The 17,819-nt window shown below is 40.2% G+C and overlaps 1 protein-coding gene across 2 annotated transcripts in view; it reads left to right on the top strand.

Annotated features, from left to right (window-relative positions):
* Positions 1 to 445: 445 nt before the first annotated feature.
* Positions 446 to 17,819, top strand: part of gtf3c2 (general transcription factor IIIC, polypeptide 2, beta) — a 29,671-nt gene continuing 12,297 nt past the window's right edge. Inside the window, exons 1-14 of one of the 2 annotated variants that reach the window (XM_044169008.1) lie at positions 446 to 784; positions 1,556 to 1,675; positions 2,376 to 2,970; positions 3,337 to 3,470; positions 4,672 to 4,856; positions 5,201 to 5,286; positions 5,858 to 5,935; positions 8,071 to 8,172; positions 8,829 to 9,056; positions 9,374 to 9,485; positions 9,602 to 9,719; positions 15,406 to 15,437; positions 15,566 to 15,695; positions 16,018 to 16,162. In XM_044169008.1, the coding sequence (XP_044024943.1) occupies positions 1,651 to 1,675; positions 2,376 to 2,970; positions 3,337 to 3,470; positions 4,672 to 4,856; positions 5,201 to 5,286; positions 5,858 to 5,935; positions 8,071 to 8,172; positions 8,829 to 9,056; positions 9,374 to 9,485; positions 9,602 to 9,719; positions 15,406 to 15,437; positions 15,566 to 15,695; positions 16,018 to 16,162 (1,970 nt within the window). In that variant the 5' untranslated portion in view covers positions 446 to 784; positions 1,556 to 1,650. The remainder of the gene's footprint in view (positions 785 to 1,555; positions 1,676 to 2,375; positions 2,971 to 3,336; positions 3,471 to 4,671; positions 4,857 to 5,200; positions 5,287 to 5,857; positions 5,936 to 8,070; positions 8,173 to 8,828; positions 9,057 to 9,373; positions 9,486 to 9,601; positions 9,720 to 15,405; positions 15,438 to 15,565; positions 15,696 to 16,017; positions 16,163 to 17,819) is intronic. The other variant, XM_044169010.1, reaches the window with a different exon arrangement.

The raw sequence follows: 17,819 nt of genomic DNA, 5'->3' as shown, positions 1-17,819 counted from the left end.
ACAGTACTTTATCACAAAACATGTCTACCTATGTAGGTTAAGCTAATCAGCAGTAAATGAATAAACAAATTATGCAATATAGTTAGATGCCAATAAAGTACACACTGTTCAATCAGAGACCAACGAGCAGATGCTGTTCATGGGCTGAGTGACCCAGCTCTTTGTGCAGGGATGGGTTGATCACAGGATACAGTAAATTTGTGGTCTACTCGAGATCCTTTATCACAGGTTATGACCTTAACGTAGACACAACTGTAAGCAGTTCAACCAAAGAGTGACTTCCCAGATTGTTTTATTTGAATGAAAGTATTTCTTTCTTTCTTTTATTCCTTTAATCATGTGTGGCCCCTCAGATCTTTATCTCCCACCAGGTTTGGCACTACAGTTAAATGACTTCCATCTGATATTTGGTGCTTTGTGAGGCTTGAACTCATGACTGCTACAGGAGTTAATCGGTGTCACTCCACTTTCTGCTGATAGGGGGCGGTGTGGGTCACCATACCTGTACAGTAACATGGCGGTCTGATGTAGGCGGAATGTGAGTTTCAGCAACCTGAATCAGTGGAAACAGCGCGGGTGATGTTTATATTTTACCATTCGAGAAAGAATAACGGCTGGATTTATATGTCGGTTATATCTTCACGGCTCCGGTGATCTCCCACAGTGTCCTTCCCGGTAGCAGAGTTTGGGACTCGATCCTGAGTGGCCAGACTCTACCTTACCGGGTTTGGTGCGAGGCGTTTCAGCCTTCGCCACCGAGGAGGAAGCCTCGATTTTATGCAGGGTGAGGTTTTAACGGTGCTAGTAGTATTCCCGGTAACGTCTGCCGGTTATAGGCCGATTTTAAGAGTATTACAATTACTTAAGGTCAGTGTAAGAAGCGCTACACTCCACAGCTACTTTAGCCGGGTAGCGTTAGCTATGTGGTGTTAGCTTAATAGCGCGGCTAGGAGAAAATGTGAGTCACTGGTAAAACAAACGAGTAACAAAAGTATGTTACTTAAATAACTTGGTACTTGGTATGTGTGATATTTGAAAGATGTGCCGAACTGATGAGTGGTTCAAAACTATTAGGTGTGTTAAGTCTCCGTATATGTATTACCCATGTACTCTTGCCAGTACGGAAGAGAGAATAAAAGTGTGTCTTTATTGAATGAGGTTTGGTTTGTCAGCCTGAGACAACGGGGTATCGAGGTGATATCGGTATTATGCCTGGCTCTATGACTCCACGTTTCTACGATAATTATTTGAAACTATCTACTTAGCATCGTGTCAGGCTATGTAAAATACAGTAAAGACGTCTCTGGTAATGTTATTTACTGTCATTACATGCTGTTGAATAGTGGCAGACAACTTTGAGTCAGGCAGTCCAGACCAAAGGAGTAAACACTGATGTATTATGATGAAATATTACTGTATGTGTACAGTCACTGTATACCTTTTTAGAAATTAATCTTCACTTGTTTGTACCATATTTTCAGAAGTAATGTTTTGCAGATATTGTGGTGTGGTTCATAAAAAAGGTTAATGGATGCTATGTCTGTCTTAATTTCAGTTTCAGTTTGCAGCAGCAAGGCCAGAGTGAGAAGGAACTTGCCCCACACATGAGGCATCTGACAAGACAACCACTGCACGAGAAACCCAGGGCCTATGGATCCCATTGACTCTGGACAAGGTTTCCAGTACAAGCTTTTTTGACTAGCTGTTACATTTAAATGTATTAGTTACTATCTATTATAAAGGTGTCATTGGGGGGAACTCAACACTTTGGGATGCTACATTGGATGTTGTTTCAGCAATACTGGCCATCTTTGGCTGTTAGGAGTTAACTTGAACATATAAGTTAACACATACCATTGTGTATCCTAATGCAGAGAGATATATGTGAATGTAATTTGCCCATTAAACAACATTGTGTTTACATCCCTTAAACGTATGTTATTATGTTAACAATACTGTTTAACATTATTGACTGTTAATTTGTGTGCTCAAAGTAATTCAAGAGCGTGAATTAATTTGTGCACACTTTATTTTATTTGAGAGCAAAAATGATTTATTAATTTGCACAAATTACAAATTCAAGAGCATGCATTACTTATTTGTGCTCACTGTCTTTCATTCCCAGTGATACCTGCCATATTATATATTCGTTTATTTCAAAGTATGGTTTCTTTTCTGTAATCATGCAGCCTGTAAGAGTAACACTTGGTGACATGTAACCACAGGATAGATGGAAAGATGCACATGGTCCTTTTGGTGAAGCTATATTCTCTTTTCAACATATTTTTGATTTGAATTTATTTAATTGATTTCCATTTATAATATATATATCTATACTGTACTCCTGTGGAGTAATAACATCATTCTCCTCGCAGGGCAAGAGAAGCCGTCAGAGCAGCATTGCGATTTAACACCCAGCTCCAGAGGACGACAACGGAAGAAAAATTCAAAATACTTTGATTATGAAACTGATGACACGTTGAATGTGCAAAGTGTCCAGCAAAGACCTCCTAGAAAGAGCTCAGGAGGAGGGGGAGCAGCGTCTAAAAAGACTCCAGCAAAGAGCGGAAAAGCTGAGAATGCCACACAACAGACTGCAGATGGGGAAAAGGAAGCAACTGACAAAACACCTCAAGAGTCTGATGGAAAAATCTCAGAGGAAACTCCTAAAAGGGCAGTGAGAGCCAAGAAGACCCCGACTAAAAAGACTCCCGTCAAAAAAACTCCTGCTAGAAAAACTCCCACCACTGATGTGGGACTCCCAACCGGGGAGGGTGGAGTTCTAGATACTGTGCAGCAGGAAAATGGGACACCAAAGCCAAAGAGAAAGTATGTGAGGAAGCAGCCTGCACAGGAAGTGGAACCAGTTACAGAACCACCATGTAAGGAGAAAGGGGAAGGGGAACCTCCGATTGAACCCGAGGAGGAGATCCAACCAGGTGGCCGCCGCAGGAGAGGTGCTGCTAAAGCGTAAGTTACATGTAGTCTATCATTACATCACATTACTGTACTCAACTACAACATAATTGTATTTTACACCTCCATCAGGCATCTGCTCTGTACATTGCACTGCAGAAGATGGAGATAGTGAGAAAAAGACATGTTTATTCTGTCTAGGTGTAAATAAAGTGTGCATAATGTACATACCTATACACTCTAAAAGTAATTTATACGTAGAGGTATGGGGACAGAAGTCTTTGTTGCTATGAGAACATTCTTCCATTAACAGGCAGCAGCTTCAGACATCTTCAGGACTACAAGTGTTTTCCATTTATACAATTTCTCAAAAGCTAATGTAGTCATTCTATATGAAAAATGTTGTAAAAATTCCCCTAGGGCATTGAAGTACCTCCACATTTTGGCAAAAGAAGTGCTTGGTCATCCCAATGATGAGTCAGGTGCCAACAGTGATATCACCCGCACAGAACCAGATCCAGTCACAGGGCGGAAAAGTCTCAAAGGAAGCAAAGGTACAGTGGAAATCCTGCTGAAAGTCTTTCACCACACACCACCATGTAACACTCTGATGGAAGTAACTAGCAACAATGACAACACCTGACTGATGCTAAGCACTGCCTATTTCTCTCACTGCACCAGTAACAGCTTGGTACAAACTCGAATAAGCTCGTTCATCTTGATGCTCTAATGCTTTGGCTGCCTAGTGCCTACTTTTATAATATGTCATAAACTACAAAGTCATTTTGAAGATAGTCAAAAGATGTGCTGGGTGGATATGTGAGAGTGACATCTTGATTGTGTGCATGGTGTTGTTTTCATTCCATTTCCAAAGCCTTAAACAAATCTAGTAAATGTAAACAATGGAAAATTGCAAGACCTCACAGTCAGCTGAACAGTACCATCACTAAGGACACCAACATCTGTTCAAAGGTAACAAACATTTAACTCTTAGAAAGAGAGCAAATAGGGGCGCCCCGGTAGCTCACCTGGTAGAGCGTGCGCCCCAAGTACCAAGTTTTTTTCCTTACCGCAGCGTCCCGAGCTCGCATCCAGCCCACTGCCCTTTCTCTCTCTCTCTCTCTCTCTCTCTCTCTCTCTCTCTCTCTCTCTCTCCTCCTTTTCCTGTCTTTCTTCAGCTGCACTATCTAATAAAGGCAAAAAAGATAATATAAGAGGCTAATGTGCATGTGCATGTCCCAGCATTTCCTGTCATGGTAGTTGTGGGTCAGGGGTTGGGCGGCAGGCTAGAGGCAGAGATCATATGACAGTAAGCTCTCCAGTGTGGCCAGTGTCCCAGTGTGACTCTCTACTGGCTTGGGCCATTGGGCAACCGTTGACCTATGCCATAATACCTGTAGCTTGGGATTTTTCTATACCGTTTAAACCGAAGTAACTTTCCCTTTAATATCTTTAGTTATGTTAGGCCAATCTTTAACATTATTGCAAATGAATGAGTGGAATCATTGTGATGAATTGCCTTGGGTTTTTTCAAGTATTTAATTCACTGAATTAGCCAAAAACAGACATTCCATCTGTTTTTTGATCTTGAAATGGTTTGGCAATTTTAATTTGTAGATGAATTACCATATCATGATATATATCAATATTACAGTGTAAAATGACCTATACTTTAATAAAAGAATTTACCTATGTGATAGCAGTGAAGATCCCTACGTACTCTGACATGAATTATTCTTCTTTACATTCCTGCAGGGCGTAAAGGCCAAAAGAGGAAACGTCTTGACTATGACAGTGATCCTGCTGAAGATGAGGACTTCATTCCAGATGTTGAAGATGAGGAGGTTGAGGAGATGGAAGATGAAGAAGAAGAAGCAGAGGACTCAGACTCGGACTCAGACTTGGGGACTGGTGGAACTTTTCACGTCAACAGGGCCTATGTTAGTAGTTTTCTTATCTGTTATCTGTATCTCTTTGAAATGTGGTGGCCTGACATTGAAAGAAAAAATACTTTGCCTTATCATCTGAATCTTATGCTTTTGGTTTGGCAATCATTCGTATTGGTTATGATCACATTTTACTCACCTCCTTAAATGTTGTGATGTGGAGACTCAGTGACAACATCATGTAACAACCAAATGAATATATTTTTTTAATATATTTTTTAAATTGTGTTCTTTAAGACACAATTTAGATCTCTGCAGAACTGTTACTGAAAAGTGAGCAATATAAAATGCACAAAATGGGAACAGTTAAACTCATTCAATCTCCTTTTCTCCTGCAGACAGGCCCGAATGTCAAAACCCCCAACAGGCTCAACACCAACATCATGAGAACTGTTTGGGAATCCACTGAGACGACCAAGAAATTGTAAGTAGCGTCACTCACCGCTGGAGTCTGGTTGTGGTTGTTTCTGCACAGCTTGTTTTACCAACAGAGAATATTACCAAAGAAAAGCAGAAAGCAAATCTGCTTTAATTTTGAGAAACCTGTGCAGGTTAAGCGTTGTCGCTAGGCAACCTCAAAATCATACAGTCTGTAATTGTCAGCACTAAGTGATAGTGAGTGGCATTGCATTGATGTTGTAAAACCCTGCAGCAGACAGAAATAAAGAAATCTCTTTATCTCAATCTCTTCTCTTTTTTCTAACCGCATACATAATATAGAAAAACTAACTCAGTCGTGACATTATTTCACACATTCAATGACATTGATGTGCAAAACAACACTGGAAAAACATACTGTTGAGAATCAAGTACTTGTTTACTAAACTGCTTGTTATTTTTAGCCCTGGTATGTATTTGTGACGAACTCGTGTGTGTGTGTGTGTGTGTGTGTGTGTGTGTGTGTGTGTGTGTGTGTGTGTGTGTGTGTGTGTGTGTGTGTGTGTGTGTGTGTGTGTGTGTGTGTGTGTGTGTGTGTGTGTGTGTGTGTTGTACAGCCGGGAGGAGCACTTCAGCAGCTGGGTGTTCCCAGAGTGGGTCCCCTCCACCAGTGACTGGCATCCTGTACCACAAAGGTAGTTAACCTTTAACCTTTGTTTGTAATGAGTGAGATAATCCAGTTTCCTACAAGAAAGGAGACTTGTAAAGTGATCAAAACAAAGTCATAGTTTTACCATATTTGAATGCTTTATTTTCATTGTGAAACACTTGACTTTCCGCACTTGAAAGGTGCTTTATAAATAAACAGGTAAAATAATTATTGAACACGTCACCATTTTTCTGTATTTCTAAAGGTGCTATTGACATGACATTTTCACCAGATGTTGGTAACAACTCATGAAATCAAACCATAGATGTCCATAAATTAAGTTATGTGTTATAATGGTAAATGACACAGGGGGAAAAGTATTTTAACACATGAAGAAAGGGAGGTGCAAAAAGGCATGGAAAGCCAAGACAATCACTAATTAGAAAGCAATCCTGCCCCTTGTCAGTGCAAATAATATCGGCTGGTTCAGTCCCAACTGATGGCCTATAAAAAGGTGTCTCATTACCATCTCATTACCTTCGCAACCTTATTTTTGCAAAACATACTGATGGCATTGGTTACAGAAGGATTTCAAAACTTCTGAATGTTCCAGTGAGCACTGTTGGGGCCATAATCCAGAAGTGGAAAGAACATAATTTCACAATAAACCGGCCACGACCAGGTGCTCTTCAAAGGATTTCTGACAGAGGAGTGAAAAGAATTATCAGAAAAGTTGTTGAAGAGCCAAGGACCACTTGTGGACAGCATCAGAAGGACCTGGAATTACAATTGTTTCAAAGAAAACGATAAGTAATGCACTCAACCGCCATGGTCTGTATGCACGCTCACCACGCAAGACTCCATTACTGAAGAAAAAGCATGTTGAAGCTCGTTTAAAGTTTGCTGCACAACATTTGGACAAGCCTGTGACATACTGGGAGAATATAGTCTGGTCAGATGAGACCAACATTGAACTCTTTGGATGCCATAATACACACCGTGTTTGGAGGAGAAATGGCACTGCACATCACCCCCAAAACACCATACCAACAGTGAAGTTTGGAGGTGGAAACATCATGGTGTGGGGCTGTTTTTGCAGCATACGGTACTGGCAAACTTCATATAATTGAAGGAGGGATGAATGGAAAAATGTAGAGACATTCTTGATAAAAATCTGCTGCCATCTACCAGGATGACGAAGAGGAAACGAGGGTGGACATTTCAGCAAGACAATGATCCCAAACACACAGCCAAGGAAACTCTCACTTGGTTTCAGAGAAAGAAAATAAAGCTGCTAGAATGGCCTGGCCAATCACCTGACCTGAATCCAATTGAAAATCTATGGAAAGAACTAAAGATCAGAGCTCATAGAAGAGGCCCACGGAACCTCAAGATTTGAAGACTGTTTGTGTGGAAGAAGGGGCCAAAATCACACTTGAGCAATGCATGCAACTCGTTTCTCCATACAGGAGGCGTCTTGAAGCAGTCATAACCAACAAAGGCTTTTGTACGAAGTATTAAATGAATTTCACTAAGCATGTTCAATACTTTTTCCCTGTGTCATTTAACATTATTACACATAACTTAATTTATGGACATCTATGGTTAGATTTCCTTGCATGTGTGGATTGCATGGGTTGTTACCAACATCTGGTGAAAATTTCATGTCAATAGCAACTTTAGAAATATATTTACTGAGAAAAATGGTGACATGTTCAATACTTATTTTACCTGCTGCATTTACTTACTACAGTGGGCAAGCTTCCATCACTTTAAATGCTTTTTTAATTTTTATTTTATGCACTGAGACATCTAACCTCAGGAATCCATGCTGGACGTTCTCAGCTTTTGGGCAACAGTAGCTGTCAACAGTTGGTTATGTTTCAAAGCTAACAACCTATTTGTCTCAACAGATTTGAATACATGTGGGTAGTTTGTGTGCTGTTTTATACTGAGACATGATCATTTCATCACTGTAGCATCTCACTGAAATGTCAGATTTTTAGCAATATAACCTATTTGGCCAACTAGAGTCACAGTTACAGTGACACAGTGTTATTAACACATCTGATGTACAGCCTTGGTAATTTAACTAGTAGACATTTTAGGTATGTAACAACCCTGCCAGGGGTGGTGGATAAGTTAATTATCAAAGGTTTGTGTGTCCTATGTGTTATTCAGTGATTTGGAGAAATACTTGCCTCAGGAGCTTCAGTCGGCTGCTTTCAAAGTGTCCAGAGAAGGCCTCAGTAAGGAGGAGACGCCTCAGCAAAGACTCAGCAGGTTAGACTGAGCATCATCCAAACTTAAAATGATCCACAGGATACAAAACAAAAACAAATGTAATTCAGCATTTAAATTTACTAGACAAATGTGTGACTCTGGCTGAAGATGCCTCAGGAAGATTTAGTTTCACACTTAATGACTCCTTAATGTCATATATTTCTGGATTCATTTGTCATTTATTACTTTTCCTTTCTAAAATATCATTGTTTTAGTTGTCTGTCATTTCAGACGTGATGTATTCTGTTATGTCAGCTACAAAATGCTGAAATGAGCTTACCAAGCTTTGTTATTTAGACAAATCAGAACGGTGTAAGAAATCTGTATTTTTAGTTACTCATTATACAGACACCAGAGAATGATTATATTTGCACATTTCATATTGATGTGTTCATCTTTTGTAGTTTGGCTCGATGACACCCCTGTTTTGGTTCTATTTTGGGTTTCAGTGCAGGTTGTTGTTGTGTACTATGCTAAAAAGCACTGATTAAAAATATGACCCAGATTATTGTTTTCATTGGTTTCTTTTGGGGGAGATCTGAATAAAGTAAAAAAAATATGTTTTGATGTTAGTTCAGTGACATTTTAAAAGTCAGATTTGGTATTTTTGAAGTAAAATCCTCATTTGTTCACTTTCTGTTTATGTAACTGACCAGGTTCGCAGCAACGCCTGCTCACCCAGATCGCTGGGACATGTTGCTGTACGCAGGTGGACCGGTCTGGCCCATGGAGTGGTGTCCTACACCTGATGGTGCGCCAGCATCCCAGTACATAGCTCTGGCCTCCCATCGAGGGATGGACGACCGGCACTTTGTCAACAAGACATACACCGGGCCTGGACTCGTTCAGCTGTGGGACGTGGGCAAACTGGAGTACAACAGCAGGTACAGCTGAAGTGGGCACACTGGGGTTATTTGAGGCCTGATAGGGATATTTTTTTGTATCAAAGCTTCTATAGTTTTGACTATTTTGCTGCACAGTCAACCGATGCATTTGTGTTGAATTGGCTACATCACTGCCAGAGTTTATTTTTAGGTTTCCAGAGCTTTTCTCAATTTTTGAATTAAATCCTTAATCAACCCACCATTTTTGTCTTTATCGCCATTAATATCTATAATAAAGGATTATCTGTATTGTTTCCCCCCATACATCTACATGTTCTCTCTTTCTCTGTCTCTTTCATACCCCTCTGTCTCTACAGACCAGACTCCCAGCCAGCCTTAGCCTATGGCTTGGCCCAGGACAAAGGCTTCATCTGGCAATTAAAGTGGTGTCCTGCAGGAGGCTGGGAGCCACCCAGCTGTGACAGAAAGGTAAGGTGTTTTCAAAGTGGGCTTCCACCAACATGAGTTTTTAAAAGCCAGTATTAGCATATTTGGTCTGGAGTTGCGTATAGCTAATACTTACAATATTAAACCTACCCCCAAAGGCTCCTTTCCTGCCCAGACTGGGTCTTCTGGCAGTTGCCTCCTCCTCTAGTGTGGTCACCATTTACAGCCTGCCTCACCCTGATGCTCTGCACTCCAACAAGAAACTAGCTAACTCGGGTAAGACTGTGAATAATAAACACAACAGGCTGCTATTTTCCCTGAAGTATTTATAACCATTTAATTACAAGTATTGTAACAATGATATAGAGGTATTACAGTAAAAATGATACACAAAGTTCCTGACCAATGCACAACCCTGACTTGACCAGATTCAAACTCCCAGAAAATGAAGTGTGTCCTGTGTTCAGCAGAGGGCAGTGTTGCCTTTCTAAAGCCTGAAGTCAGTATGTTGGATACCTGATTCCTGCTGTAGCCTGTGAGGACACAGGACTGCAGTAAAGCAGCACATCATGGCAGCATTGTAAAAATAAACAGCTGGACTGTGGATTTGTTCACATCTCCCTAAACCCCACCCAGCTGCTAATCTTGATATTAGCTTTGTTGCAGTATGCACCTCCCTTACTAGATTTCTTCACACACCACAACCACAAATGACAAATTAAACGTGATACAATAAAAAGAGTAAGTAAACAAATATGGACAAACCCACCCTTAATGTGTTTCTGTATCCACTCACAGACACATCCTTCTGTCCTTCTGAGTCTCACCCAAAGCTGCCGTCCATATTCTGACCACTAGAAGGCAAGAATAGAGGTTGTGAATAGGTGCTTTTAGCAGGCGCCATAGTCACTTTGAAGCACCATGCACCTCTGTGAGTGATTCAGTGTAATGTGGATCCATTTGTTGACTCAGACATTTGGAGTTGCCACGAAACTGTTATCAAACACATTTGATATCCAGTGGCCCGTTACCTCAAATTGAACCAGTGAGAGGTGAAGGACAAAGAAGAGTAAAAACCAGCAGGAACTAATGACTTTGAAGATGTGTAGGGCCAACTGTAAAATACAAGTTCAGCAATACTTTGTTCATATACAAATTTGAAGGCAAGGCCGGTGGAATTGTAGAGGTAGAAGAGGTTTATTATGACACAGATTATCACAACCACATTGTCAAAACATTTGTGGAAAGGCTTTGTCTCATTTAAGGTTTAAACTAATGCTTTTTTTTTCATTATCGATTAATCGGCAGATCATTTTCTCAATTAACTGATTCATCGTTTGGGCTATAAAACGTCTGAAAATAATGAAAAATGGCCATAACTTCTTAAAGTTGCTTGTTTTGTTCGACCAATAGCCAAAACCTTAAGATATTCAGTTTACACTAATATAAAACTGAGGAAAAACAGCAAATCCTCACAACAGAGAAGCTGGAACCAATGAATATTTGGCATTATAGATAGACAAAATGCCTTAAATGATTTATTGATTATCAAAACAGTTGCTGATTCATTTTCTATTGATCGACTAAGCGCTTAATTGTTTTAGGTTACAGGCGTTTATACACAACCTGATTAACTCAACATCAAGTGTGCAATCAGTGAAACGGCACCATATCCATCATATAAGACATGGACATCATTAACTGGTCCGGATCTCATATTCAGTAAAAGGACTGTATCCATAAAGACCCTCAGTCTCCCTGTGTGCATTTTTAGTGCTTTGGGGTTTATCAAATGGTTTAATGCAGCTTTAACAATGGCAGTAGTTAACCGCCCCTCTGAAAGACTTGAAAACACATACACATGCACACAAACACATAGAATGCTCTCCAGGAGTGTGAGTATATGTGACATTATAGACGCTGGAGCCTGTGGTCTAGTCTATTCAGATTACTGCGTCAGCTGCCTCTGGGGCTCTGCTGATAGAAGACTGTATGAATGAGATTAATGACGAGCTTATCTCCCACATCCATCATACACAGAAACCAGGTTATGTCTGTCTGTGTGTGTGTGTGTGTGTGTGTGTGTGTGTGTGTGTGTGTGTGTGTGTGTGTGTGTGTGTGTGTGTGTGTTTATCTGTCTGCCCAGCGCTACAGGCTAATCTGATTAAACACTACACCAGTCTTAAGATCATAGCACACACCTTGAAAATAAACACTCACACACTTAACCGTCAACACAACCTTCTCACATCCCATTAAGCCTTGTGTTATGGAGCATACCTTCTCTGTAGCACAATGTAACATGAGGGTTGGCTGATATTTGTGTTTGTAGGGTGCTAATGAAATTTTTTCAGTGAAGAATGCTGATAGTCAACATTTTGGGTGGATACGTAGCACCTTTAAAATATGGCAATTTTCTTAATAAAAACTGCTAATAACTAGGGTGACTGACTGAATTTTATTCGTCTCACAGATTTAAACCACCACATATCTCCACTGAATTGTATAAAATGAAATGCTTCTACATTAACTATCAAACACTAACATCAGCTCCATTATTCTCTAGGGGTGTGCCATATCATATCGTTCACGATATATCACCATCATTTTTAATATGATTTTTTTTTTTTTTTTTAAACGGTGGAGGAATTAGTTCCAATAAGAGGAGCGACTTCAGTAGTGTGGAAGTGGTTTGGTTACAAAAGATCAGATGTACAACAAACCAAGGTAATATGTAAGAAGTGCAAGAAGACAAAAGGGGGCAATGCAACAAACTTATCAAGCAGAAGCACCTGGTTGAGTATGAGGAGAGCCAAAACTCCTGCGAGGAGAAATACCCTGAAATATCGTGATATCAAGGGCCATATCGCCCCCACCCCTATTATTCACCTATAATTCTATGGATCACACCAGCAATAGTTGGAATAGGCAAACACAACTGCCTTTCCTTTGATTTAAGGGCACCATTATAGGGGAGCTCATGCATAGTCATTCATGTGTTAATATTTTAATGAAATACCGTATATTAGGTGACAACAAATACAATTAAGAAAAATTTCCAGTGCAGTTTGGACATAAAAAGCCATATAAAACCTGACATTTCCATTCTTTTTTACCCTTTTTCTCATTGCTTCATGGCCCCTGGTTTCCATTTTATTATGTAGCCATGGGTCATTGGGTCCCGTTTCCAAAGAGCTACTCCATCAGCCCCCCGCCTTCAACCACAGGTTATAGTTATTGGATAGAAAGGTTGCAGAGCGCTCACATTTTAAGATACCGTCTCCTATACACACACACACAGATGACTGCAGAGATAGACTTGGACCTCTAACCTGAAGCCTTTGAAAAATATTAATGTAAACCTAATCATTTTGGGATTGCAGGTAGAATGTGGGCATTTCTGTAGGCTTTTAACAAATAACTTGCAAACAGACTCTGCTGTCACATTTTGAGCCGCTGACCTGGAGTTTATTTTGCGGGCAGAAAAATTCCTTTCATCAGCTGAACTGTTCTACAAGGGTAGATGGGAAAATGGATTTTGAACTGGCCCTTGAGAGGTGGGGGGAGGGATGGAGATGGTGAAGGTACATTTAACCAAGTGAAAAATGACCAGTGAATTGTTTCAAAGCTTCTCACTTTTTTAAGCGTGACTTGATGAGCACTAATTGAATGCAGATTAGCTATCTTACATGACCATGGGTGGAAATAATTCCCCTAAGATTCAGTATCAGCTGAAAGGGTTAAAGGTGAAATTGGCTTGGAAAGGGTTAAACAGGGTGTGTGTGTGTGTGTGTGTGTGTGTGTGTGTGTGTGTGTGTGTGTGTGTGTGTGTGTGTGTGTTTCTGTCTGTCCCGGTCTTTCTCCACCAGCCCAGTGCTGTTTGCGACAGATAATTATAAATGGCTTTTGGCCGTCCAGTTGCCAGAATGAATGAGAATGAGAGAAGGAGAAAGAGGAGGCTGTTAAAGCTGCAGAATTGGAGGGCAGGGGGGATGGAGGTGTAGAGGGGGAAAAAGACAAAAAGGAGAATGTGAGATGGCGTAGTGAACGCACATAATTTACAGCGCTGTTCTCCATCAGACAAGGATCTATAATTGAAATGACAAAGAAGATGCATCACCGAGCCAGTTGTTAGTGTTGGAAGCCATGAATTTTAGGTCTAGTAACCGACACCTCTTGTATCCCTTCTCTGTCAATCATCAAGGACTTACTTGGGATTGGGGGCGGTCACAGGAAGGCCAAATTAAAGTGCTTTAGTGTGTGTTGTACTTTTATTCACCACAAGAACCACTCTGTTATCAATCTTCAGTTTAGGGTAAATGCTTTTAATGCTAAGATTATTTTCAGATTAGGGTTTAAAATGTGAGGGTCCATTGGGAAAGTTGGGTTGATGGTTAAAAATCAGACTAGCTTTAGATGAGGGTAGCTGTATTAATGTTAATTTATTGCCACTTTAACACAAAAACCCAGTGTATGATGTAGGATATTTACCATCATCAGTTATACCAGACTCTTGGTCACGTGCAAATACTCGTTATTACAGTTCATACAGGGCTCGGTTCTGCAGCTATAGTAATGTACACATCTTAGCTAAACCACAGAATTATACTAGTTGTTTAAATCTATAAACTTAACAGGGTTGTCAAGTTTCAGGTCATAAAATGTGGTTGCTGCATGTTAAATATGGAGCATAATGGAAAACAATGTTATCAAAATAGCTTAATTTGGCAGAATTTCTTTATTTTGTAATTTTATGTAAAGAAAATGCAGGTATCTTTGAGAAGAAAAGAAGAGAGAAATTTATGTCTGAGAAGGCGAGAGGCTGTCAACAATGGTATAGTAACAAAATATTAATTCTGCAGTCAGTATAGTAAACCTGTGTTGACTCATATCAAAGCCAAGCAGTTTCAGGCCCGCCTAAGACTCAGCTTGGGGTTGTGAAGCCATGTTGGATAATGTGAGTTGACGTATTCTCACTGATGACAAGCTTGGGTTTATCCAGGGTCTGAACATTGGTCTGGGCTTGATTTAGGACACGAGGCTTATATAAAAGAATGAGTGTGTGTTTTTCTGAAGCCGAGATAAGTTGATGGAAGGTGTGGAAGAGTGAGGAGGACACAGTATTGATCTGAACTCTTAAGTAATCTAAACTGGAGGAGGAGAGAAAACTAATGGTGTGGAACAGTCTGACACCTTTGACACCTTTTTTTTTATTGGATTTAACATCTATTAAACACAACTGTGATTGTCAAGGCAGGCACAGCAGAATTACTTCTAAAGTGGTGCCTAACATCCAGTAATTTTGAACCACACCTGGGGAGGGACTCTAGAGATGGCGATATCAGTTGGTCCATTGGTCTGTCTGTTCAACATGTTGGTCCAGAGTGTCTCATCTCGACAACCATCGGATAGATTGCTGTAAAACTTGATATAGACATTCATGTTCTCCATAGGATGAATTGTACCTTTGCTTGACTTTGGTGATCCCCTGAGTTTACACCTAGCGCCACTAACATGCTATAAGTTAGCATGTTACCATTCTGAATTCACGCATGTGAAAGAGTAACTACACCCAAATTAATAATCCTACTTGTGCTACCATAGAGTGGTTACTGCATGCTCTGCCACTCCCTACTTTACATATTGCGCTATTGTGCAATGTTACATCATAGCTGGGTGTGTTCACAAGTAGTACAGTATAGAGTTGAGCCTGTGATCCTCACTGCTTACACGCTACTCTTGATATGACATTACATAACACTGAGTTTTATGTTGTTTGCACTAATGGAGGTAAAACAAAAATTGTTCAAATGACTGCTACAAGTTTTCCATATTTACATCCAACACTAGATTCTAGGTTTTTGTTCTCTGAAAATGCTCATTGTATAGATTTCAATATTTTGTTTTAATTATTACCGATAAACACTTACTTACCAAGTGTGATTTATGTTTTTCTCCGCAGGAAAAGCCACCCAACAGTTGCCAATATACCAGGTAGGCTCCTGTTGAAATGTTTGTCTGTCTCATTTGGGTGGATAACAGCGAAATAATATATCCAGCCCTGCTGTTTCCATTGTTGTTGCAATGACATTTCTTTGTTCCTCCCTCTTGTTTTTTTGCAGGCAGAAGGAGTGTTAACACTGAAGCTGGGCTCCTTCAAAGCCCCTCGCCATGAAAGGAGTGGACAAGTCCTGTCTATGGATTGGCTGCCTGAAAAACCACACAATATAATGGCTATTGGATTCTATGATGGTATGAATTGATTTCTCGGAGATGTTCTTGATTAATTGGTTCAGTGTTTGAAAGAACAAACAAATGCACAGTCTAAATCCCCTCAGGTTCATCTGTGCATTTTTACTCGTCACTGATGAAAAAATGTTCTTTTTCTTACAAATAGAACTAACCGCCTTCATTTTTTTGGTCTGTCTCTTCATGAACTATTTGCTTTACATTATTTTCCAGATGTTTCATCTTTATTTGTGTACAATGTCTTTGGCAAGTTAAAAGAATAACTTTTTCTATGTGTGTGTAGTCTCGCGTGTTACATTCTTGTTCTCTGTCCCTCTCTCTCCAGGTGTAGTCGGTCTATGGGATCTGTCCACGAAGTCTGCGCTGTTGCGTGTGCGACTGCCAGACGCGTCACTCAGCCTGCTGCCCTATCGATGCTTCCTGGCTCACAACCATGCTGTCCGGGCCCTGGCCTTCTGTCCTGCCTCCAGGTAGACACTGATCTCACCCTGTATGCTGATGCTGCATTTACATTATGTCACATTTGTCATCATTGGTCATATGTGACCAACTACTACTACTAGCTTTAATCACCAGATATAATATAATATTATATTCAGAATCAGGAAATCAGAATAATTTTTCTTACAACTAATCAGCCTGTCACTGTATGATATAGAATTTGGATTGATGAATAGTACATTACAAGTCAGTCTATTACAAGTCCATGTTATAAATCAGCAAAGTGAAAAAGTGGATCAAGAGCATCCATTGTCATCAAAAAATTTAATTCCTAGCATTGCAACAGCTTCAAATGGATTTGAATTCACAAGCACATCCTAGTGGTTATGGTGTTCATACATGCCAAGTTTCAGTGCAGTTGGTATAACCTCTAATTAGGGCTGTCCCAATTGAGCATGACTTTTTATTTTTTATCTGTCCAAGAGGCCGACGCCATCCGCGATCAATTAACTAGTGGACAGTCCCCCCTAGCTCTACCCCTCCCACACAGGTATACTGACAATCAAACATGCTCTGCAGAGAAACTCGGAGAGAGACAAAGTCTTTGTCTGGTATTACACCGACACGGATATTTTACAAGCACGGACCAGGTAAAGCAACAGTGAACACACCTGGTTCAGTACCATGTTGGTTTCGATAGGCTACGTCATTAACAACAAGCCTCCTCCACACACAGCTCACCTGCTGTTGTGAAAACGGAATCGCAGATGAAAATATCCAAAACGCGAGTTGTTTTTTAGGCGACTTTATAAAACATACTGCTGACAAAGAAAATTAACAGAGCAGACACACATTGGTGTCTGTCCCTGTATGATATAGCGAGAGAGAAACCGAAAGAGGCAGGCGCGGCAAGCTGGTGTGTGTGTGTGTGTCAAGCGGTGTGCAGTAGCCTAAGAGACACAGTTATAGGTGTGTGTGCGAAACTGAAAAATGGAATAGTCAGGTCTAGCCCTATCTCTAATCATAAAAACAGTTTCAAAGGGAATGCAATGAAAAACTTTTATGGGATAAATTGTGGAAAACCTTGGGAAGGAGAGAATGGATTGCAGGAATTTCTGTTTGTTTGTTTATCTTTTTCAGTTTTTTCTTCCTGTAGTTTAGTTTTACTTTAGTTAGGCAGTTTTATTCACAGCCAATTAAAATGTGGGTTAAAGCCAGCTCTGGTATTTTCAGCCAAAGGCAGCACAATACATCTTGAGAGCAGAAATTTGTGCTGAAGTTTGGCAGAAAAGCCCTTGCTCCATTGTATTCAGGCACTAATTCAAAATGTAGGGTACAAGGCCGGGCGTGCAGCCATGTTCTCTCTAAGCTATCACCATTCAGATGAGATTCACTTCCACTGACCTTCAGGCTGTAGCCTTTCTGAGCTAAAATGACCTTGAGTAAGGTCTTTCCTAAATTACTCCAAAGTTATCTGGCTTAAGACTTTCAGAGAGTATAGCCCAGGAGTATTGAAAGAGGACAATGAAACACATTTTTAAAAAGAGCAAGTTTATTTGTATAGCACCATTCAATCTCTTTTTGGTGCTATTTATTCTTTTTGAGGTATTAATTCGCTTTAATTTGTAAGGAATAAATAGCTCAAAATAATGAACAAGCTGCATATATCTGATTGCTTTTTTGGAG

Source organism: Siniperca chuatsi, linkage group LG16 (assembly GCF_020085105.1).
Source record: "Siniperca chuatsi isolate FFG_IHB_CAS linkage group LG16, ASM2008510v1, whole genome shotgun sequence".
NCBI classification, from domain to species: Eukaryota; Metazoa; Chordata; class Actinopteri; order Centrarchiformes; family Sinipercidae; genus Siniperca; species Siniperca chuatsi.
The sequence above is the reverse complement of the archived record's forward strand: the minus strand, read 5'-3'. Positions and strand labels throughout refer to the sequence as shown.